Source organism: Phoenix dactylifera, chromosome 17 (genome assembly GCF_051530095.1).
Source record: "Phoenix dactylifera cultivar Ajwa chromosome 17, Ajwa_hap1_PhDact_Kaust_v1.1, whole genome shotgun sequence".
NCBI lineage: Eukaryota > Viridiplantae > Streptophyta > Magnoliopsida > Arecales > Arecaceae > Phoenix > Phoenix dactylifera.
In genome coordinates, this window is record NC_143206.1 from 17,229,865 (window position 1) to 17,253,399 (window position 23,535).

Below are 23,535 nucleotides of genomic sequence, written 5' to 3' on the forward strand. Positions count from 1 at the left end.
TTGCTAGCTACATTTGTGAAGTACAATGAAACTCTAACATTTATTTGGTAATCAAATTAAAAAAGCACGTTTAATATCAAAAATGATAGTAAAGAAAATCATATAATATTTCAATTACTTGGTTGTTCATACTATCAAAAACTCAATTTATAATATTATTATATTATTATATTATCATATAATATAATATAATATAATCATTATACTATTAAAACTATTATTATAAATATTATTAATTTATAAATTATTTTTATATTACAATCTAAATACTTTAATAAATAATAAATTTTTTTATCAGTAATTATCAAGCAACAAAAAATATCATCATAGCAAATTAGGTAGTTCTTGATTCTTATAATCACATAAATGTTTGACTTTGTTCGCTCAAATATAAAGTGGCAATACAATTGCTCACATATCCACAGCCATAATAGCAATATATATGTGCACAAATATTTTGTAATATTCATGTTGCAAACATTGAAAAAACATAAATAATCATCACAATAAAAAAATATTTTAAATTATTATTATTTTTTTTTGCCGAGACTTGAACCTAAATCTCTCTGGCAAGCTTTTCTTTTAAAAAAAATTTCAATGTCTTAAACAGAACTTGTGCCTAAACACTCCCAATTGAAGCTTTTTCCTATCTTCAGTTTTTAGAGGAATTAGAAAGCTGTTTCAAACTTTTTATCACATACCACAAAATCATTCAAAAGTGCTTTTAGCCCACTAAGAAGCACTATTTGCCCCTTCAAAAGCAATACCAAATTGGGCCTAATGCTTATGACTAGACAAAATATCATCAAGCTCCATAAGCAGTATGGAGATCCCGAATAAACAGTACTACCAGTATTCTAAAGCAAAACAACGATATCAAAGGCGTAAAAAATAAATTGAAATACCATAGGTGGAATCGAAAAAAAGTTTTGGAAAGAAAAACTAAAAACATTACACATTATCATTATATATAGCATGGCAGATACAAGAGCATGTAATTACCAACTAAAATCTGGCATCTATAATGGATGTCTAAGAAAAAAAGGAAGGGGATATAGAAGAAAGGCTGAAATTTCAGATAAATATTGGATGGGTATATAACCAACTTGGATGATGGAATTCTAAGCATGAGCAAAAAATTTTGATCAAAAGCGACTCAAATAAAATCATCATTTTATTTCCAATCCAATGTGGAAAGTTTGAAGTGTTCCAACAATTGCACTACATTCCCATTGAAGCCCTATTCAGATATCAAAATGGAGAATCAAAAGACATGCAGCCCAATACGCAAAAACTGGACAAACTTACAGATGACCATCACAAAACCAAACAAACATTAAAACAAATATATCCAAGATGCCAACCATTCCCTCACTCACCAGACCTGACCTTTAAAAAGAGCATTTTTACCAAAAAAAAAAAAAAAGAGCATTGAAAGTTTGAGCAACTAATTACATGACAAGATTTCAGACAACTGACTCTGAAGACAGACTGACTCGGCCATTCTATCTGATCACATTTTGTCCCACTTTCCAGTCTCTGATATAACTAAGAAGTTTGTGAAGATAGACCACAAACCCTAAAGAGAAGGTGAGGAAAATATATAATGTGCTCTTCAAAAGCATAACACCATCAGGCCTAAGCTGCAGAAGATGGTTCTTCAGCTTTTGTTTCTGTCTTTGGTTTCTCTTCTTCCTTCTTTTCATCAGCAGCAATAGGCACCTCTTTTTTTGCATTTTCCTCGGTTTTGCTTTCACCGACAGTCAACTTTTCCATAAGACCTGCAGCAGCTGAGGCATCCTTACTCTCTTTCTCTTCATTTTTGCCGAGTGATTCAGCAATCTCTTCAACCTTTTCCATGAATTTCTTGCAGTCTTACAAAAAAAAAATTACAGACTATATCATTGATGGAATATACAAGTTTCAAGAAAATGATACAACACTACATATAAAGGAATGCAACTAATGGAATTGCAAGAATTTACGTAGTCAACCAGCACAAAATCAAGAAAAACAGAAAGCAAAACACAACAGGTTGGGCAAAATCATAAACTCATGCACTACAAAAGCAGGGCAGCTGCAACTAATGTTGCAAAGCTGGTTGACTTATGTGGATCCAATAAGCTAAAGTTTAGGATTCAGCCTCAAAGCTGACCTGTTTTCCTTATCAGGGCAAAACAACTCTACATCTCTCAGTTTACCTTCAACATGTTTAAAAGTCATGCTTAAGTAGAATTAGAATCCTTGAGGACAGAATCACAAATGATCTTCCAAAGTGCCGTTACACATGGCTGCACAATGTAAATATCAAGGGTTGGCTTTCCGAATAATTCTCCGAGTCATCCAGTGATGCCATCAAGTCATTCATCAAAGCTGTCATCATGCACTCCTAGATTTATCTCCTCTCTGATCATCAAGGGAAAATCCAAACCCCTCTCCTTTAGAAATCATAATTCAGTCCCCCTTTGTAAATACATAACCATAGCAAACTCAAATTCCGGCTATCTATACATCATTTCTGCAACCTGGAAGTCCTACTGTATGATTTTATCTGTTCAATTTACTCATGCATCCACCTAAATTATCGTGAAAACACAATGTCCTTGGAATGTCAGTACTGATTTTCTCTTGTAAAATATTCACTTAGACACAGCATGTAGTGATTGCAATTATTTGTTGCAAATGCAATATTACTGTATACATGCTGCAAATCCAATCTCAAAGGTTCTGGCTGAGAATCTTCACCATGGGCATCAGATTATGAAGAAGAAACACCAAAACTGAATAGAAAGTAATCCTTCATAAAAGTATTTGTTCCTTTCATTCTTCCTATCCTTCCCTTGTATTTTCTTCCTTAAAGCTTCTAACACATTTCACAGTTCTTCAACAATTAGGTTGAACAGGTCCAACAGAGGAATGAATCATTATACTACAAGTGCAACTTCCATGTCATAGGTGAGCAAATGAAACCCATTTTTAAATCAAAGTTTTTATTAGAAAAAATGAAATGCTTACCCACAATACCTTCTGGAAGACAAAAATATAAGGAAAAGGAACCTTTTGTATATTATAGTAACATATAAACGTTGATTTAATGAAAAAGTCTTATGATGCAAATTATGAAGAATTTTCCAATTTAAGATGAAGTAGATAGCTTTGAAAGTTCCACAAAGCATAATTAAGAAGATTTACCGATATATATCTCTACCTCTAACCACATACTTTTCCTAATTACATCTTGCCTAAAGAAAACAGATCATTGAACAACATTCTGAAATAGCTCATGATCCATCTAGTTCCTGATTCTGGACTAGCATGAATTTCTCATAATACCCATAAGGACCAGGTTTGTTGGCTATGATCATGGCAGCAGTAACACCTTCTAAAAAGGAACCCATGAAATGGAAGACTGATTTGAGTATTAAGAGCTAATAAAGATTAAAGTTAAAAGATTTTCATAAAAAAACCTTAAGGCATTTCTTATTAGCAACCCGGCTTCTAACAGATAATGCATAAACTGACTTGAACCCACTTTCCTAAGAGAACAAATAACATAATCCTTCTACTTAATAGTAAAATAAAAATACTAATTTCACAATGAAAATGCAAAACCTTGTGCACTCACCTATATATTAGTTCATTCAAGCACGCCATTTCATCAGGAGATTCTTGGGTGTGAATCATAAAGTCAATACTAGTGATACAAGACAATGCTACTACTTGAATAGAAACTCCCCAAAAGACTCATAAGCCTTTGTATTACTAGCTCCTTTACAGATATGTATCTTATATCACCAGTTTAACTCGTATGGCTTCTCCAATTGTATGAACGATACATGCCTATAAAACATAGTTGTCATCGTAGTTGCGAGGCATCTAAACAATCATTTTAACAACCCATACATAAAAGTTCAATGAACAAGACAAGAGATGACTGTGTCCAGTTCAGTTTGCAAAAACATTGCAGCATATAATTGCATAGAATTTAACGTAAATAGTTCCTCATACAAATTTCAGTGACCCATAATTTTAGCAGAAGATGAGTTTCCAGCAAGTATAAGTTCATAGCTCACAGCAAACCACTGTGTTTCTTTGAGCAATTATTTTGATTGCAAACAGCAACAAGACAGCTTAAATTGAGAAAGTATAATGATGTTACACCATTTGAAACCATATTCAAATAACCACATCATCTCTTTAATGGATTCAAAGAAGATGGACCGATGCTTGCTTCTTACGTTTATACAAGTGATAGAAACTACTAAAAGACAAATGTTGCCACCTCTTTATCACATCTTCCAACAAACTGACCATATACAAACAGTGCATCCAAATACTTGGTTGTAATGCTCAACAAATACAGTAATAGGCCTCATATAGCACGAAAAACTGAGAATTGACAAAACTTTAAGTAGCTTCCTAATTGCACAAGAGACAAAGCAGAATAGCAGCTGTCCCCCAGATGGAGGCTAAACTGCATTTATTTGCTCGCAGAAAAGTAATGCCAGTAGGTATGAGGAAATGGTGAAGTGTGGCATAAGTTCAACACCTATTGAACTGACTAAATCCATTATGAGATTGGTGTTCTAATGAACACAATATGCCAAGATGGATAAATACATAACATCCTAGGTACTGGCCGCTCATAATATGGATTTAAGATTTTAATGCAATTTGGATCACATAAACAAATTCTAATTTTTGCCCAAAACACACGATGTGGCCCATATTTATTTAGCTGGTCCTGTGTAAACTTAATCCCCTCCTCTTGGATGATTTGCTTCCTACTCACTAAATTTTCAAAATAAAAAAAAAATTAACAACAAAGAAAGTAAAAGAATCAATAAGAAAACCACTCTACTGGTGTGGTTGATGACAATAATGGCAAGAGTTAAAGTATAGCAAGAACCTGTTCCATTTATTGATGTCTAAGTAGGTATCATAAACAACAAATTAATCAGAAAGAGAATGACATCTAAAATTGCATGAAATTGTGTGGCGAAGAAGGATAGTTATATTCAATTTTCCAAGATAAAATGTGATATATATACACAATATTATGCCTCAGAAACTGGAGACAAACATAGATAGCAATATAGTACTGGTTGGATCATGATTAGACTTAGCGAAATGGTGATCAATTGCACATGAATATTAAATAGTCTTAGAATGAAACATAAAACACCAGATAAGCACCTAGGAAAGAAATCACAGGATGTTTGCATGGTCACACACTTGAAGTTCATTCATAGCAAACATGACGAGTTATCACACAAGTCTAACATATATCCAATGTGGAGACACAATAAGAAGTAAATACACATAAACTCCCAGAGATACCATGGAGATGAACCACAAACCAACAGATCTTGGACACAGCAAAGTAACTAGTTAAATAATTCTGGATCCATTGCGCAAAAACAATGAAGAAAACTAAAGAATTTTAATAACAGAGTTATAGCAAAGCAAAGGGATATGCCAGCGAGAATCCGTACAAATAGCATGGGAAATGTCACATAAATCAGAATGCTGGGCAATGAAAGGTGTCAAAAAGCAATGGAAGTTGCAAACATGTGAAAGTTAAGGTGGGTTGACTGATAAAATTATACATGAATATACTGCAGGAAGCTTAAAAATTGCACCAGGAGAAGATTAAGAAATAAAGAAATTGATACTTATCGTTATACATGGAAAAACTATATGATTAACAAAACAGAGAGAGAGAGAGCGAGAGACAGCTCTAAGCATGATGAAGAGTTTAATTATTTCAAAGGGGTAATAAATGAATAGAAGCAAGAACCCAACATGGAAGCCATGTAAAGGATTTGTCAAGCCAACAATACAAATGAAACAAAGACAAGGATTGAAAAAACCAACATATGTTGTAAGGTTTTTGGTTATAATTCTGACTATGAATCTAAATAGGCAGAGGCTATCAACTGAATATGTATACTTACTAAAATTGCCAGTAATAACCATTTTCCTTCCATCTTACTAAAAGCAGTAGCTATTAAATATGTCAAGGCATAACTCATATAAAAAAATAAAGAGAAATTCCTACTAAAATTATATTTCAAGATAAATAGTATCCTCCACGATAAGACTAAATAAACAAAAAGATTTTTTTCATTAGCTCATCATATTGAGAATACAGCTGGCATAACATATTCAAGCAATGCCTTGAAATAAAAGATATCAATTACCAATGGCATCACGATTTTATTTGGACAGTATCACAGAAATGGTTTACAATTATTACAAAGATTCCAAATATGCTGCAATCTTCTAGAGATTAACCGCATAGATTAGTTTTACATACTAGTTCAGGACGTCGACATTATTACCATAATTTACAAGCACCCACCTGTATCTTTTCTATAATGCTCGCATAACAAATTTCAAATGCGTCCAAGTAGCCCTAGACACCTATTGTCCGCTCAAACTTTTCTTATGCAAATACACTTTGGATGTGGGGGGGGGGGGGGGGGGGAATATTTATGTGCTCCTGAAAACATAGGAATAATATTCTGAACACTGGGGAAAAAAGAAACCAGTCCATCCCGATATTATCACATGCATCAGGCACTTAAATAGATAGCAAACTTGAGATAGATACTACTAAACAAACTCTACAATCACCTCCCTGCTATCGGGAATAGAAGGCAGAACTAAGACTACACAGTCTTCAACATAGAAGCACCCAATTAGAAGAAGTTCCTATTTTACAACTGTGAGGAAAGTAAACATAGAAATCAAAGGACACTCACTTTCTACAGATCCAAAGCGAATAGCAAACATCTCCTCCTTCAGTTCGCCATCGGAAAAATCCGTGGCATGCCACACGCAGGATTTATCATTCCCAGCATGCTCCTGCATCTTAGTCGTTGGAAGAACTGCCGACCAGAAATCAAGCAAAAAAACAAGGGACAATTCCATACATCAGAGATAAAAATTAAATCATTAATCAAAGGAATAAGACAGGAACAAGACAAAGACCTAGATGATTGGCACAGATTTTGAGAGTCTTGGCCTGCCTCATGACCAGCCGGACCTTTCCCGTCTCGTTGTGCTTCAGAAGCTTCACGCTCCCATGGCCCCGCTCCTTCCACTGGTTCCCCTCTTTGTCGAATCGGTAGAGCTTCGCCTTCCTGAAATCAAGAACCGATCATCTTTGGAAGGTGAAACCCTAGGATCTCACGTGAAAAAAACTAGGACGTGAGGGGAGGAGAGGTGATCGGGGCTTACAGGTCGAGAAGGGAGTCTTCGTCCTCCTCGCCGGTGGTGACGGCGACCTCCTCGAGCCGGACGATGGGGGCGACCTGGGCGCCGGTGTCCTCGTCGTCGCCGCCGGCGGCCTCAGTCTCCCCTTCGTCTCTGCGCTCGGGATCCGTGCTGGCCATGGCGGCGAGCAGTGGAGATCGAAAGAGAAAACGAAATACGCTGCAGCGGGAGACGCGAGCAGCGATGGGCAGGCAAGCGTGACGTGAGAGTGAGGGGATGGTGCTAGGGTTTTATTTTATCATACAGAAGTTAGATGGCTAGAGTTGGAATGGCGGGAGAAATTTATGATTAACCCCTTGTCTTGTTCAATATTATGTGGCCGTCCCTGACATTTCTAAGATTCCCGAAAATAAGATGGAAATAAATATCGTTCGACAGAGTGGATGGGGTCTGGTCTATCTGAGGCACGTGTACCTGTAAAATTTGTGAAACATACACGTGGCACGAAATAAAGAATTACATATACAATATGTTTAAGGGATGCTCCCCGTAAAATTTTTGATATTGTGTTGTGAGGAAAACTAATGGGCTGACGGGGTACATAACGCATATGGAAATTGTATGATTAAAATATTTATTTTAAAGAAAACTGATATAAGAGAGTAGATAAATAATTATATTTTCCTTGCTTAAAAATGATAATACGTGCTTATACAGTAGATTCATACTCTGGAGAATACATGGATAACTGAATTGAATATTAATCTGAAAAAGAAAAAAAAACAAAGGATCAAAGTTAAATGAATATTAAGCAGGAGGCAAGCAATGAAAAACACACAGTTATGTTTAACTCTTTTTAACTGTAAGGGTTGCACATCATCAAACAAACATGGAGACAAATTTTGGGAAGTCACTAGAAATCACCCATTATAAGTTCATTATATGGAAGAGATTTTTGGTGCTTGGGCACTCATGCAGCCTCTGTAATAAACTGGAATGAAAAATAATTCTTTAGAAGGGAAAGCGGGCTTGGGGTACGTGCTAGGAATATATATGCGGTTTTTTCCTCCGGAACAGAGTGCTTTGATGTCACGCAAAGATGCTTACCACTAGATACCAGGGGCTGCTAGAATTTACTGCTTATGTCCTATCCATCAACTGTTATTTAACAGAAGACAGTTATATATACATAGTGAAGATCATCATATTTCTCTTGCATGACTTCTTTATAGTCAGAAAATTCAACTATAGCTCCAAATACAATCTTAATGAAAGAAACATCTATCCTAAACAAGAATTGCTATGCAAGACCCCGGGCCCAGGATTGTCTGACTGCACGGGTCAGTGTGCCCCCATGCTATGTCGTGCTGGATCTGTACCGATACAATAGAGGAGGTAAAAAATAAAACTGAAAAAAACCGAAAAAAAGAAAAATCAAAAAAAAAAAGAAAAAAGAGGAGAGCAAAAAGAAAAGAGAAGGTTGGCGGAGGACCTCCTATAGGATTCTTTTTTCAAACGAAATAGAGAAACAGAGATAGAACACTTCCTTTGCCCCTCCGTGTGGCTCTCCCACCCTCCGCCGATCGGCTGTCATCCTCTGTGTATCTCTTGTCCTTTCTCTTCTTCTTTCCCCTACTCTCTCTCCTCTCTAACCATCTCAATCTACTATTAGTATGACACGGTATACTCCAAATCGCACGGTTCGAGATGGCGGTGTGGCCGATGCGGTGATGTGCAAGGAAGGAGAAGGGGAAAGGTTAAGAAATTGTCCAAGTAATGGATGAGAGGCAATTAAGGCAGAATAAAGTTCAAAAGGGCAACTTTATATTAATTGAAGAAAATGTAAATATAGCAACCCAAAGTTATAACATATTGACAACACACTGCATATAATCCATACTGATTTTTCACAAAATAACACTGCCATGTTAAGGGCGAGAAACAAGAGAGCAGCGGGGGATTAAGAAGGGAGGCTTGCAGGACCCCGCAGTGCAGCCTGCCCTGGTCACCAGCTAAACCAGGCTGGTTAGGGCTCGCATGGCGATAGGAACCCCTCTGGTGGATTTTACAAGCAGCACTCTGTTCAATCTATTAATTTCACTCATCTCATACTTTTGCATTTGCTTCCTGGGCAAATGCACTCCACAAAGAAGGCTATAAGCATTACTGAAATAACCTACAAACAGCAAAATGAGCGTCAAAATGAAATAGCTTTGCCTCCACAACCTCTTTTGCTCATCATACAACAGGAATTCAGCCAGAGATATCCAGGAAACATCCCACACAAAATAGAGAATTAGCACCTCTTTTTTTTTGTTTTTAAACTAACACATCCCACAAGAATTCGTTCAGCATATTATAAAGAATTTATTGTGCCACCATGCCATAGTCCTGCAGACGCTTTGCTGACCTCCTCAATGCAGCAATCTTTTCTCATGTTTAGAACACCCTGAATTTTTGCATCCAAATGTGATGAAAATCTTGAGATGACAGGGAAGGCACCTAGAAAATTCTAATAGCAAATGAAGAAAACACCAAAACTGTAATTTCTCATCCTTGAGAAGCTGGACCATCTGATGCTTCATCCATGGGTTCTGCCTCTGCTGCATCATCTTTAGCTTCAGTTTTTTTACCTACACGAGATAAAATGGGCAGTTAAGATCCAAGTTGGACGTAACATAATGCTCAGTCTTTTGCTCACTTTTATGAAAGACATTTGAATTACTAAGTGTAGCATTTTATAAGCCGAGTAAAGATACAAAAAATACACAGCTTCAAATGTTCTCCAGATTCTAGTCTTCAACAGAACAACCTGGTTCCACAGATTCCAGACCCTTTCTTTAAAAAAAAAAAAAAAAAAAGAAAAGAAAAAACAGAAACCAGGATCCAGAGATTCCAGACTTCTTCTCAAAAGCATAAAAAAAGAAGAAAGAAACAGTATACACCAAGCCACATAGGCAGCTCCAACTCTTAAGTGCAATGTCATATTGGTAAACTCTGAGAACGGTCACTTTTGCATAAAACGATAGAAGGAATTTCAAGATGAATAAACATGACCTAAAAGAAAATGGTGATCAATCACCCTATCACACACCTTTCTTCTTCTTTCCTCCACCTTTTTTCTTCGTTTTTGTGCCCAAAGCAAGCCATGCCTTGATCTCAGGATTGTCATCAATGGACCTGGTAGGTTTCAACTCTTGCAATGGATGGGAGGTTATCCTGTCAGACCCGTTTGGCATTAACAATACCGTGAACTTAATATGAGCAACAAGGTCTCCTGCAATGTACGTCAATTTAAATGACATCAACCATCTGAAACATACCTGTTTAATCAGAATAACAAGTGTAGTTGGTTCCTAATAATATGAAAAAGAGAACAAACAAAGACTGCAAGGAATAGCAGTCCACAATTTGGTTAAAAAGACTCTATTCAACCTGTTTTTCGGAATGAAAAACTACAAAGCTTCCTGCTACAGAAATTGGGACAAGCTTCCAACTAGAAAAGTCATTACTCCTTTAACAGCCCCAGCAACATCTAGATTTCAAATTCAGTGGGTACACGAGGTAATCAGCAATTAAAAGTACCAATTCTGCTACATTAAGTCAAAAACCTTAGTAGAAATCAATTTCACACGATGAATCCTTTCGCAGTCACTAACCATAATACAATATCATACTGCCTTTTGGCATCTACTATAGTTCCATAACCAGCAGTATCATTATTCTTGGCATAACCAAGCAAAACTGAGAGTTCAACCTACTTGGATGCTTTAACTGTTTGCATGAATGTAAATCTTTACCTGGCTTCTCATGCAGAACAGGGTATGGCTGCAAGAGATCATGGTTGACACACTCTACTAGTCCCAGCCGAGCACGCTTCTCTTCCAATGCTCTAGGAGGCAAAGGGAAAAGTTTATGAAGAAGAAAACTTCAGATATAAGACCACGTGACAAGAATAGCAAACCTTGCAGTAAACGGCAAGATTGGAAACTTCTGATTTATTTCACTAAAAATAAATCTTGATGCTTTCATTTTTAAGTGATAATTTTTGTCCACAGCTCTTTTATAGATAGTAGTTTGTTTCTCGTCTAAGAGCCTTGGCTGCACATAAGGATAGTCTCTCATCACAATGTCAGAACAAAGGAAGCAGAAATACAGCATATGATATTGATTAGCATAAATATTACCTTCCCTTCACCTGTGCTAGTGACTATATCAATTGCATAGACTTCATTCTCCTCAAACTCTGCATCATCAACTCTGGTATCAGGATTAGATACACTAAGTACGACTTTGTTTCCATCAATGACGAACTGTTTAATCTGGTGACTAAGCACTCCTTCAACAACTTTGCAATCATAGGCAGCAGCTACTTTCTGAATAGCTTCTGCAACATCTTTATTCTACAAAACAAGAAATAGCATGATAGGAACGAAAGCTCTTGAGAACATCACAAGCAATAAATTAGGAGAAAAAAAGCATTTCCTTAATTTTTTAGGTGATCGCATGACAGCCCCGCTCCCCCCCTTGTGGGACCAAAAAAAAAAGGGGAGGAGGGGGGTGTGAATAGCAGCTACAAGAAAACATATTATTGTTCAGATGTCAAATTAAATTACAAAAATGTCATACTGGTTCAGTAGTTAAGCAATCTTGAACAATAACATTTTCAACAGGATTGGGCAGTTGAACCCCAAAAAAAAAACATCATAAAGGGTTTGCATTAACTTATATTAACACGCTAACTTTCAAACTCAATCAATATGCCACCCTGTACCATAACAATAATAATTATTTATGAGTTTGCTAGCAACCTTTGAAAATTAACCTGTCATAGTTGAGAAGAGGACTTGCTCAACAAAGATCCAAAAATCAGGCCCAACCAATTTATAAATGGGTTCAGGTAGTGGCATGTCAACTTCAAGACCCCTAGGACTTAGGGTTAGGGTTTAGGGTTTAAGATTTTAGGTTTGAGGGTTTAGGGTTTAAGGTTTAGGGATTTAGGGTTCAAGGTTTAGGGATTAGGGCTTTGGGTTTGTACTTACGTTTGTACTTATGCCACATTGATCCACTTCACACATTTTTATCATTGTAATTTGTAAGTCAATGACAAAGACATACAACTTATATTTAAAGCATATTCATCTATATACAAATCACTTCAAATGATTAATACTCAAAAATCATATCTTACTCTGGCTGAAAGTTAACTCCACTAGACTAAATTGCTTGCTTTCTGGTTTTTGTAAGAAGCAATATAATAGGAGGGAATATTAAAAGCTTACAACTTAGAAAGGTGTCACTTAAAATCATTAAGCACTGAATTCAAATCTAAAATACAATTTGCTGAAAACTCTAAGTAATACGCGCACACATACTCACACTCCGAGACCTTGTTTTTCTCCTTAATCCAATAAGGATCTCTCCCCAATATGGAAGGTTAACTTGGACCCGACCCAAACCAAACCCTTAGCCCAATTTCAACCAACCAACCAACCTCACCTATCCTGGAGCTCCATCGGACCAACCTTACAAAGTTCATCTAACATCAACTTGGGACTTGGGATTTGGAAATCACACTAGCTGAAATTTACATTAGTCACCCTTGGCTTCACTTATACCACTTCCAAAATTCCACATCCGCCTGTGCCATATGCCCCCACCTAACCCCAAAATCCCAAACTCAAAATTGTTCTCTATGCCCAATAGGTCCAAAACATCTTAGAGCTATATGACCCACAAGCCCATGAGAAGCCTAACTGCCATACTGAACAGCATGTTATGGCCTCACATCTTTACCTACATCAATCCTCCACAAACCTGTGATCACACCCACTTCTACACCCATCCACAGCCTAGTGACAGCTAAGCAACATGACACCTCCCGTCATCATTCTCCATTGTGTCCTTTATTTCTAGGCCCCTAAGTATCTTTTTCATCTAAATATCCTTTTATCCATCATCCATTTTGTCCCAACTTCCACTTATCCCTACACATTCCTTTACCATTAACTAAACCACTCTCATCCATGCATCCTCCTAACCCCTTAGGCAATGACCTTGGCCTTCTAGAAGCCCTTTAGACTCCCTTAGTTGAACCTAGCTAACCTTCACCACACCATCTTTCCCCTTCAACACAAATGAATTAATCTTGGTTGTAAAGCAACCTTATTCCTCCTAACTAGGACCATGCTCTATGCCTACAACTCTTCATCCATGCACCCTTTCACATTTACCAAGCAATTTATCCTTTTGAATCTAAATCTCTCATCATAATATTCCTCTGCCCTTAGAAGATTCCCTTACCCTTTAAGATTTCCTTTGCCTCCACCCCTCAAGATAACAATAATCAACCTTTACTATATCATTTCCGCCCCAAATCAAACATGATCCAATCCTACCATCCAATCTCTCTCTCTCTCTCTCTCTCTCTCTCTCTCTCTCTCTCCAAGCTAACCACTAAGGAAAATAATTTCCTTAAACCATGGAATTCTCTCTCTAAATCCCATTTCATTAAGAGGAAGCAAACAGTAGAAGCCACATAACCCAAGCAGTGCATAGCTTTAGGTTAATCCTTAGAATACTCCACTTCTTGCAAGTCCCTCAGTGCATGCTCATTATTGGTTCATTCAACGTTGGAAAGAACATGATGATTTAGACCATTATTAATAGTAACTCTTCAAAAAGAAAAAATACACGTTCCTAAAACAAAATAAACCTGATACAAGGCAGAAAGTTACACATTTACTAAATTGACCCCTCAAAAGGTTAATATGAAATAATATCAACTAGGAAAATATTTTGATATAATAAAAAAAGCACTCTCCAATTATTTTTTTAAAAAAATGTATAATATTGTTGTATGTTTCACAAAACATTCTGGACATGTTCCAAAATATTATAGTGACAAAACAAAAAGGACAGAAAAAAGAATTACTCAGCCAACAAAAGCCATAAAAAATTGAAAAGAAAGAAAGCAAGAACATGGTACTCTATCAGTGTAACTATGACAGAAGCATCATTTGGACATTAGTCCGTTGCGTATGATAAGTTTCATCACTTAGAGTATTCATGTCCTCCCAACATCACTTCAGTCCAATTCTAAGGTAAAAAATAATAGACACCATACAATAATATCAAAATATTAATATATGGAAAAGACGATAAATATCAGCCTGATTATCTAACCAAAGTACGCTTGATAGAAAGCAAGATACAACAATCCTAAGGGTATTTATTGGAGGCATCTCACAATGATATACACACACATAACAAACTTCAATATATGTTATAATGGTCATTGTTTTACGTTTTCTAAAAATAATTTTAAAATTTGAATACTGACTAAATCATCTATTCCCTTTCATACCATAAATGCCATTGCTTCATATCAAATATATCATTCATTCTCTCTTTATAACACAAATCATTTTAGTTCATCAGACCAAAAATGTTAATTATCCCCATTCCCATAGGAAGGACCATTCCTCCCACTTAAAAACGGCATAACAATTCCTCTATTTAAGAAATGATGATTCCAAAGGAATCATGATTTCACTTCTTGTGCAAACCAAATATTAGAATGGGCCAAGGCCGGAATTCCTTTTCCATTCAAACCCTCATTCCACAAACCAAACATAGCATAAAAGCTTAGGGAAGCAAAAGGAAACCAAGTTTTAAACCAAAAATCCATCAATGGACAAGCATTGAGAGCATAGATTGATCATTCATGTATATTTTTGAGCAAATGCATGGGTTGAGTTCATTCCTCAATTTCTTTTGAAAATCAACTAAAATATACATGTTAGGATAGCAAAAAAAAAAAACCTTTAAAATCCCTTCACCCAACAAATATTAGGTCTCAAACTATGATTAATTTGGTATTTTCTGCATTGTCAAGCAAATGCAACCCTTCAGCATGCAAGTTGGCTTGAAAGGGATTGGGGGAGAAAATCGGGAACTTGGACATAGTGTACATAAAGCGGCATGGTATACAAACAGACAAGAGATTTGCACAGAGCCATATGCAATATTCAGGAGAATATGAAGCATTTTTAAATATATTAAAAATAAATAGTTTTAATATAAATATTGACAATAGTAATAACAGCAATATTCATAAATGATAACTAACAATTACAACTTAATGTTTATTGCATATTATTTAATAGCAATATTTATGATATTACCAGCAATACCCACATCCAACTAGCAACCAACTACATCCATGCCACTTGCACAAGCTCAAATAAGAGGAGGTTGCATATGTGACCGCATATTACTACACAGATTGCATATGCAAGTACATAGCGCTAAAAGAGAATGCATATTCAGCTCACATGCAGCCTTGCTGCACGTAGCCACTGCATTAAGGGAATGTGTTATGATCAAGGGAGGCACTGACATATGCAGCTGCACACACGACTTTCTGAATCAGTGCTTGGATGACCAAATCAAATATTGCAAGTTCGGGTAGGTTTGCTCGAACAAATGTTCACTTAGGTCCATAATGTCTCGAATTGTCGCTAAAATAAGTTCCTCCAAATGGGAGTTCAGTTTGACCACTTAGGCAAGAGATGGCCCTTAAGTACTAATATCCTAATAGCAAGGTGGAAGAGTACTCAAAAACAAAAATCTTCTATCTTGATCAGGCAATGGATGGAATGATCTAGAAGAGGAACCTGAACAAGCAAATTTTCCGAAAGAGATCATAAAAAAGAACTTTCTTTAATAAATACCCGACACTGAAATTCTGTAAATTACTTTGCATAGCAAATACCTTCTTTCCGGGCCTCACGAGCCTCAGAGCAACCTCTGCTGCAGTGTTTGCGGCTGCAATTACATCCGCTGCTCTCCCAGTGATTGAGCCATCTTGAAGGACATGTGTATGGGCCACTACAGCAATAAATCCATCTATATGACAACCCATATCTCTGCAGCAGAAACACATAAATTTTAAATTGACACCAAACGGTCACAACTGACGATTACAACGACCCAGTTATCATACATTTTTACTACATCGTTTGCTTCCAAAACAGTCTCATCACTGCCAAGCGGCGAAAAATGGCAAACAGTGTTGTTCACAGAGATGCATGTCGGGAATGCTATACCCTTCTCAATCTTTTTCTTCACGTTCTTATATACGTTGCCAGTTTGCCTAACCAAACATCACGATTCCACAAATTTAGATAACATTTAACACAAAATCTAAATTATTTGCAAATTTAGCCAAAAAAAAAGCCTAACTCTTTAATGAAGGCATCTCCCTTCTCGCAAATGTCTACAATTTTGGCCTTCGGCTTGCACTCTGATACGACCAGCTGAAGAGCCTCTGTTCGCATCGAATTTGTACAAGAAGACATATTAAAAAGCCAAGGAAATTGAAAAGTGACACGATTTTTCTCATCCGACGCGGAGAAAAAGGGGGGAAACAAGAAATAGAGATTATTACTGTTGACGATCTCGGCGGCACACTTATACTTGGTAACGACGTCAGGGGAAGTGAGGTCCAACTCCTTCTCCTCCCTTGCCTCGTCGTCCGACATCTCTCCAAGCCAGCTAAACCCTAGCCGACACAAAGAGAAAAAGTTCCAAGAACATATTCAAACAAAAGAAAACGCTGCATATAAAGAACCACCAAAACCTAGGGTAAATTCATTACCAACAATATCAACAGAGTACAGACCTTCAGCAACGATGGAGAGGAGAGAAGCTACTCTCAGCGCTAGAAATTCAATGCAGACAAGTCTATCGCGGCGATCTCCGCTCGTTTAGAGGCATAAAAGGGAATGGAGGCAAGGTTTCAATTTTGGGGTTTCGGCCCGTAAAGAGAGGAAAGAACGGGGTCGAAAAGGACTCAAGAGTGTGAGGCAGTTTAGGGCAACACGCCGTTTCTTTGTGCGTATATAGGGCCGAGGGAAGCAGACGTCACATTTAAGCAAAAAAAAAAAAAAAAAAGGAGACGTCACGCGTGGTGCACGTGGAAACGGTGCCCCCCGCCCTCCCCGTCCCGACCCGGGGTCTCGCTAGGTGGCGGTAGGATTCAGTTAGCCATCTTGCATCCTTTCACGCGTACAAACGTGTCGGATGGCCCCCAAAGAGATATTTGCAGAGCTCCCTCTAACCAATAAGAAAGGGAGCGAATAGAATTGTTGATTGAATCGCCTTATTTACTGTCTAATATTTTAGAAAGATTCTCTGTACTTGACATGTGTCTATTCCTTCTCTACTGTATAATCTTATTTTCATAAATTTAGCTAGTTGTGCTCATACGAAATTAGTGTGAATAGCTGATGTACCAAAAATATAAAATAACATATTTCATGCCAAAGTGTGCGTTTGGCTGCCAAATGCACAATTTTATCCATCCATATGGGGAACTCATGAGGGCTTCCAATGGACACCCAATCAGGGAGCAAGGACTAAATTTGGGAGTACATAAATTGTTTAACCTGCAAACCGTTATTAATTTGAAGTTTAGTTCCACATCCACCATCCTCCTCGAGACACAGACACGCCTCTCATATAAAGGTACCTCACTTCCGTTAAATGGGATGGGAATGATGGAACCAAGAAAAGTACCTCAGCTATGGCTCTGAGAGATGAGATGGGAATGACGATTCTAATACGATGGCCCGCCCAAATTGGAAATTAAATGACTCAATAGTACCACATGCAGACCCAGGAGCCGAACCCAAACTAAGCTATAACCATTCTACAAGTTGTCTGCTCGCTCCCACAGAAGGTTTACACAGAAGGCGTATGAAATAGCCTTTTCATTGTAGGGTGTGATTTATCCTCCTGTTGCAGAGATATCATGTTTCCTTGGGGAGAAAACCATTCTTCCGTTGCAACACATCTTTACTAGCAGGCTCATCAAAAGTAGATCCGAGCAATGAGATGATATATCAATATAAATGCTTCAAAGGACAAGTTCAATTTGTAGTTAACCCTGAATAATAACATTCTTCATCTAGTTATTTTAAGCATACATACAATGACTTCAATAATAATAAAACTATGGCGGAGAAGAATTTCCGGTTGCATACCATCACCGAAACATTCAAGGCCGTCAAGCATGCGAATGATGAAAGAGATATCAGTGGCCCATTACCAATGCTCTAGATGATGGAATTCTTCGAGCAATGCTGCAGTCCGCAGAAAGAATGCAATCCAAGTGCTCATTTTCCCACTGTAGTACATCAGATATGGCTTTATAAGCCATCCGATCCTGTAAATTTAACGTAGAAAGGCCAGGCATCAACACCATCCCTGATACATAGTCAAGCGAAACAAATAGAACAAAGAATGCATATAACTTCAAACGGTACTCATAACTATTCATTGAAGCAGGAGAATATGAAAAAAAATATCTAGCAATATGTCTCATGAGGCACAAAGTGTAGGGTCAACTTATCTGCTCACTTGGAAAATAGAAGATAAGGCAACAAAAATGGAAATAATACGGCAATTAAAGGTGCTTTCGAAAGCAACATAGGCAATAAGTAGAAAATATACCATTTAATGAAAGTATTGAGTACCACCTATACACAAGAAACCAGCTACTGACTATGCTCTCACAAAACTCAGCTGCATCTGCTCATCGCAGGAGATCAGTCACCAGTTACATCAAAAAGAGATCAGTCACCAAACAGAATCCTAAGCACAGTATTGCACGGCACCCAAAAAAATTGCCGGGTACCAATGCAAAACCAATGCCTATATTAAAATTACAAATGTTGTTATACTTTTTCTTGACTGACCACCTGCTGCTGCAATAAATTATAAATTGTTCACCAGTACCAAATGTGTATCACCTAACACAACTGTGGACAAACATCAAATTTTTTAGTAACTTCCCAACGGAGATGTGCCAAAGAGTGGCATTGGAGGCATCCCCATCCCATCCACTGGTGGTGCGGCCGCGAAAAGGTCCACCCATGCCTGGGGCAATGCAAGAGGCAGCAACTGGGCATACCCAAAAAAAACTCTTGAATCTTAGCTGTAACCTACAAGAGGTAGCAATAGCAATACCAAGAATAAGTGGTAAGTATTAAGATATGAAACAAATTACTTTAAAAGCATCTCGATCTAATAGAATATGCTGTAATTATGTAGATCAACCGGGCTAGGTACCAAGTTCTATCATATGCAGCTTCAAAGTTACACGTCCGGCATAGGTCTTTGAAGCAAACAAGTAAGAATAGAGATAACTCAATAAGCGCGCTTGCAGATAAGTTTTTAAATTCAGAGACCCATCCTACTTTCTAATGCAATCTTCTCACGAAACATTTTTCTTCAATACTAAAGCTACGAAAATGTTTTTTGCCTAGTTTAATAAAAATGCTATCATGAAAAGCTTTGCCACAGAGATATGAGAGTTACGCTCCAATTCCTTACACTTAACTGGTAGAAGACAAAGCTAAATATCAAGTTTAGTATAGAAAGTGAAATAAAGGATGATCTAAAACATTGCTGAAAAAAATTAGGTATACTGATCAAAATCATCCCAATGAAAATACAATATATACGAAAATGGTTCGCCAAACCCTCCACTACATGTGAAGATGGCAATGCATGACTTCTGTAAGACCACATTTTGCCGACCCAAGTTTATGGAATGAATAGGACCAGTAGATTGCTTCTTTACAAAATCTAGGGGACAATGCCTAAATTCTGACACAATTACCATTCCGAGGTTGGCTAAAAGCATACAAAGACGAAGATGATTTTGTAAGGTCAAAACAAGAAAATGGAGGAATGGTGCTGAAAATTGGCAACTGAAATTTCACGATGTCCACCCAACTCAATGTCAAATCTGCGACCTATAATTGTCATACCTATTCAAGATATTTTCCAATAACGGGCCTGTCATTTGTATTGATCCTGACTCCTAAATAATCAAACAGCTATATCTTTGCTATGATGGTAAGCCAATATTCACTCAAATAGTTTTTGGTCCACAAGCTAGTGACTTTGCAACATATGACATCCACTAAATTATGAAGGGGAATTTCTTGTGGTTGAGATTGTAAAATTGACAAAATCACTATCAAAGACAATGTGATTGTTCCAACACCAAGGCTGAATAATGAAAAGAAAGAAACTAAGTAGACCTGTAGGCAAGCTTATGTTGTCTTCAAGTCTTGAGCGAGCCACACAGATTGTACTCTATATTCAAAGATTAGACCCAATGGTACTTGGTAGCATGTTCGATTAAAAAAGCAGTAGTTGGGTAAGACTCTCCTAGTTTTTCACCATGTCAGTAAGGCTCCACAAATTCTACCCCATACTTGCATGTATCATCAGTCTCGGTGAATTTTCATTTTTAACAGGTGGCAATCATGAATTATGCCATAAATTATTTTAGCATGGAGTTGTTCCATGGAAGCCCCAAAATATTCATCAGATTGTTCACTTCCATGCAATAATGACTCGAAATTGCCCATATCCACACAATACCGCCACCCAAAAATAAAAATAAAAAAAAAACAGAGAAAAAAGAAGGCACAATTTGTATGTAATTGGCTGATTTAGAAATGGTAAAAAGTAAATATTCCCTTCTAACAAGCAAACTTAAGTAAATGCCCTTGTAACTCTCACTTTGTACCTCCAATTTATTTCATAGATGATACGCAACTTGAACAATGGTAGATTTTGATAGATGCAGATAGGGACACAATAAAATGAAATGATACTGCACAGACCAAGCAGAACTCCATAAAAAATGTCTATCAAACCACCATAAAAACCCATACTATTCTGAAATACTGAAACACAGGCCAACAATGATAAAATCAGAATAACTCAGGAGCACCAGGTGCAGTTCCAATCAGAACCAGCCACTTTTCAGTTGGGCCACACCGATAGTTGATGATCTCACTATTTTTCCAAATTAGCTGTTCTATCTACATTTCAAGGTCTTTGAGTCACCTGCATATTTGATATGCAGGCATGCTACTTAATGATAGCAACTCCTTAAAAATATAGAACTTATACTGTCAATAAATTAATATGTAACAATCTAATTGCATAACCTTGCGTATTACATGGATCATTACCTTCTATTGACCAATGATACACTGAGGTTTGCGTGATCTTTGAAGTGATCCACTTCCAAAAGACAACCTGCACATCCAAATCCATACAGAATTAATGTATCTGAATTTGGGATAAATCATAAAAACAAGGAAAATAAGCAGCTAAAATAGTCATCAAAAGTTTTTAACAGAGCAATTTTACCTGTTTTGGAATCTTGTGTGATTTAATTTTTACTTTTGCCTCAATATTGAATATTTGTATGTGGTCCCGAGTAGTTCCCGGTAGTTTAGCTACATCAATAACCAATAAATTGAGTACACATACAAGTAAAAAAATGTAATAGCCTAGTAAAATAAATAATTGAGGGTATAAACAGATAGAATAAGCATCGTTGGCAATAAGCAAAATCATTGACAACCAGAATAGCCACAACTATCAAGCCTTGCCCTAACTATATGCTTCATCTTTAGGCATCCTTATCCATGAAACCTACTGGAAAGGGCTATATCTCTATCCTTGAAAGCTTGCTCCACTAGTATTATTGTCATATTCTCAAGTCCTGCATCACAATTCACATCCATACTACCTCAGATCCCCCTACCCCCTTGTTAAGCCTTTTGATAAATTTTGAGCACCTCGCCATATGAAAGCAACCCCAAATCTCTGTTGCATATGTCTATGCTGTCTCAAATAATTCTCTATAACGTTCTAGCTAATCATGTAATTCCCACCTCTCTTCTAACCCGCTTGTTCCTCACTCATCCTTCACACCCTTACCTCACATCCATCCCAACATTCTCACTTCTACCGCATTCACCTTGTTTCTTTGTACCCATCCCTATCACGAAACATTATGAGCCATAATATTTGAGCCTTATTGACATGATACAGATTTTTCCTCAAATTGCTAAGATCTGCATTGTCACATAACACCCCAAAAACACCTCTCTACTCCATTTACCAAGCGCTAATCTAATAGATGTGTCTCCATATATCTTTCCATTCTTTAATAAAGAATACAATATAGTGAGACCAATTATATCAAAGTATCTCTATTCTCTAGTCCATCATCTCTAGTCCATCTAGCAGAGTAAGCAATAGAGTAAGCAACTCCATTCCCAAATCCAGCAAATTTAGATCACAAAGACAGCAAGTGGAAACCTTTGAGAGCAAGAATCCTGCTGTTTGGATTCATCAATGCCGAGTCCCCAGTGACAGGGCTCCTCAACGGCTGCATCGGCATGTTCATGTCGAGATAACAACACTGTTCTGCAGAGAAGTCTCCCTATGTGTATTTCTCTGGCTCCATCGTTACATGCATAAAAGTGATGAAATGTGGCTTTATCCCCAGATTTGGAAGCTGGCATCAACGCAAATCAAAACAAACAATCAAGAACCAAGAAAAGTTCCACGAAAAGTTCAAAGTTTAGTTCACGAGCGTTTCGAATCATGCCCTTCGATGGATCTGAACAGATTCGCGATTCCCCAACGAATTCACCGCAGAACAAATGGAGAATACAATAATCGAGATTTACGCTTCTCCGGCCTTTACTCAAATTCTCCGTCGGGAAAGAATTCAAAATGAAACAAAACCAGCAAAAAAAACGAAAAGACCAAAAAGACACCGCTGCGAGAACAAGAGGATATCAAGAAAGGGCGGAACTCACAGTCAGGAACTCTCCCATGGTGATCGGAGGGTTGGCCGCGGCCATGGCTCCCGGATCGGCATCCAAAGTTCAGCGTTTTCCTCGGGGCTAGGGTTCACGCAGCTCGAAAACCTTTCGTCGAGAAGAAGAGAAGCGGGAGAGCGAGGAGAAGCGGTGGGTCACGTAGAGGCATTTAGCGGTGATCGACCCAGTATCAATTGTGATATCGGTAGAGATGGTGAGATCGCGCGGAGGCTTTTACTATAGTGTGACCAGCCCCCCAAAAAATTAAAAAAATAATAAAATAATTATATTTGGTTGCACTATGGTAATTTTATAGCATAGTTTTTAGATTATCATACAATCCAGTGATAAAATATTTGATGTTGGAAATCCAAGGTCACTTGAGAGCAGTGATCTAAACCTAAAATTTAAAGATTAAAATATTTTTTTTTAATTTAGCAAAAAATTAATATATGAACATACTATTAATATATTATATTACATCATATATGATATTATATATTTTATATTCATGATATATATTATACTATAATATATTATTTATTATATTATTATTTAATAAGAATTTTAAATTATAGTAGAAATATATTATTGTACTTTATAC

General features: G+C 37.1%; 3 protein-coding genes across 5 annotated transcripts; all 3 read right to left on the reverse strand.

Moving 5' to 3' along the window:
* Positions 1-1,153: 1,153 nt before the first annotated feature.
* Positions 1,154-8,861, reverse strand: LOC103706708 (ran-binding protein 1 homolog b-like). The gene is made up of 4 exons (XM_008790913.6): positions 7,246-8,861; positions 6,997-7,148; positions 6,768-6,893; positions 1,154-1,874 (listed from the first exon to the last, which is right to left on the reverse strand). The coding sequence occupies exons 1-4, from the start codon at positions 7,398-7,400 to the stop codon at positions 1,639-1,641; spliced, it is 669 nt and encodes a 222-aa protein (XP_008789135.1). The 5' UTR covers positions 7,401-8,861; the 3' UTR covers positions 1,154-1,638.
* A 649-nt stretch (positions 8,862-9,510) lies between these two features.
* Positions 9,511-17,128, reverse strand: LOC103706707 (ERBB-3 BINDING PROTEIN 1-like). 2 transcript variants are annotated; one of them, XM_008790912.6, is made up of 10 exons: positions 16,907-17,128; positions 16,673-16,786; positions 16,468-16,552; positions 16,229-16,378; positions 15,998-16,151; positions 11,409-11,624; positions 11,186-11,322; positions 11,022-11,113; positions 10,316-10,498; positions 9,511-9,854 (listed from the first exon to the last, which is right to left on the reverse strand). In XM_008790912.6, exons 2-10 carry the CDS (start codon positions 16,764-16,766, stop codon positions 9,772-9,774), a joined length of 1,194 nt encoding a protein of 397 aa, XP_008789134.4. In that variant the 5' UTR covers positions 16,767-16,786; positions 16,907-17,128; the 3' UTR covers positions 9,511-9,771. The 2 variants fall into 2 exon arrangements, with proteins under 2 accessions (XP_008789134.4, XP_026660315.4); XM_026804514.4 differs by having other exon boundaries at positions 16,883-17,092.
* Positions 17,129-18,717: 1,589 nt separating this feature from the next.
* On the reverse strand, positions 18,718-23,067 carry LOC103706706 (clathrin heavy chain 1-like). Of its 2 annotated transcripts, XM_026804513.4 has the most exons (5): positions 22,929-23,065; positions 22,423-22,621; positions 21,463-21,551; positions 21,282-21,348; positions 18,718-19,229 (listed from the first exon to the last, which is right to left on the reverse strand). In XM_026804513.4, exons 2-5 carry the CDS (start codon positions 22,508-22,510, stop codon positions 19,219-19,221), a joined length of 255 nt encoding a protein of 84 aa, XP_026660314.4. In that variant the 5' UTR covers positions 22,511-22,621; positions 22,929-23,065; the 3' UTR covers positions 18,718-19,218. The 2 variants fall into 2 exon arrangements, 1 of the variants encoding a protein (XP_026660314.4); XR_016398885.1 differs by lacking the exon at positions 22,423-22,621 and having other exon boundaries at positions 22,929-23,067.
* Between the last annotated feature and the right edge of the window lie 468 nt (positions 23,068-23,535).

Bases quoted from the DNA above. Each gene is read 5' to 3' on its own strand.
- LOC103706708 (XM_008790913.6), bottom strand. From the start codon at position 7,400: ATGGCCAGCACGGATCCCGAGCGCAGAGACGAAGGGGAGACTGAGGCC. The intron at 6,894-6,996 runs GTCTTTGTCTTG...TCTGGTCGGCAG, and splicing joins AATCTGTGCCAATCATCTAG to TTCTTCCAACGACTAAGATG. The intron at 1,875-6,767 runs GTGAGTGTCCTT...TTTTTTTGTAAG, and splicing joins TCGCTTTGGATCTGTAGAAA to ACTGCAAGAAATTCATGGAA.
- LOC103706707 (XM_008790912.6), bottom strand. From the start codon at position 16,766: ATGTCGGACGACGAGGCAAGGGAGGAGAAGGAGTTGGACCTCACTTCC. The intron at 11,323-11,408 runs GTAATATTTATG...CCTTATGTGCAG, and splicing joins CTAGCACAGGTGAAGGGAAG to CCAAGGCTCTTAGACGAGAA. The intron at 11,114-11,185 runs GTTTGCTATTCT...TTTGCCTCCTAG, and splicing joins ATCTTGCCGTTTACTGCAAG to AGCATTGGAAGAGAAGCGTG.
- LOC103706706 (XM_026804513.4), bottom strand. From the start codon at position 22,510: ATGAACATGCCGATGCAGCCGTTGAGGAGCCCTGTCACTGGGGACTCG. The intron at 21,552-22,422 runs GTTTCCACTTGC...TTATTGATGTAG, and splicing joins CAGGATTCTTGCTCTCAAAG to CTAAACTACCGGGAACTACT. The intron at 21,349-21,462 runs GTAAAATTGCTC...TTGGATGTGCAG, and splicing joins CACACAAGATTCCAAAACAG to GTTGTCTTTTGGAAGTGGAT.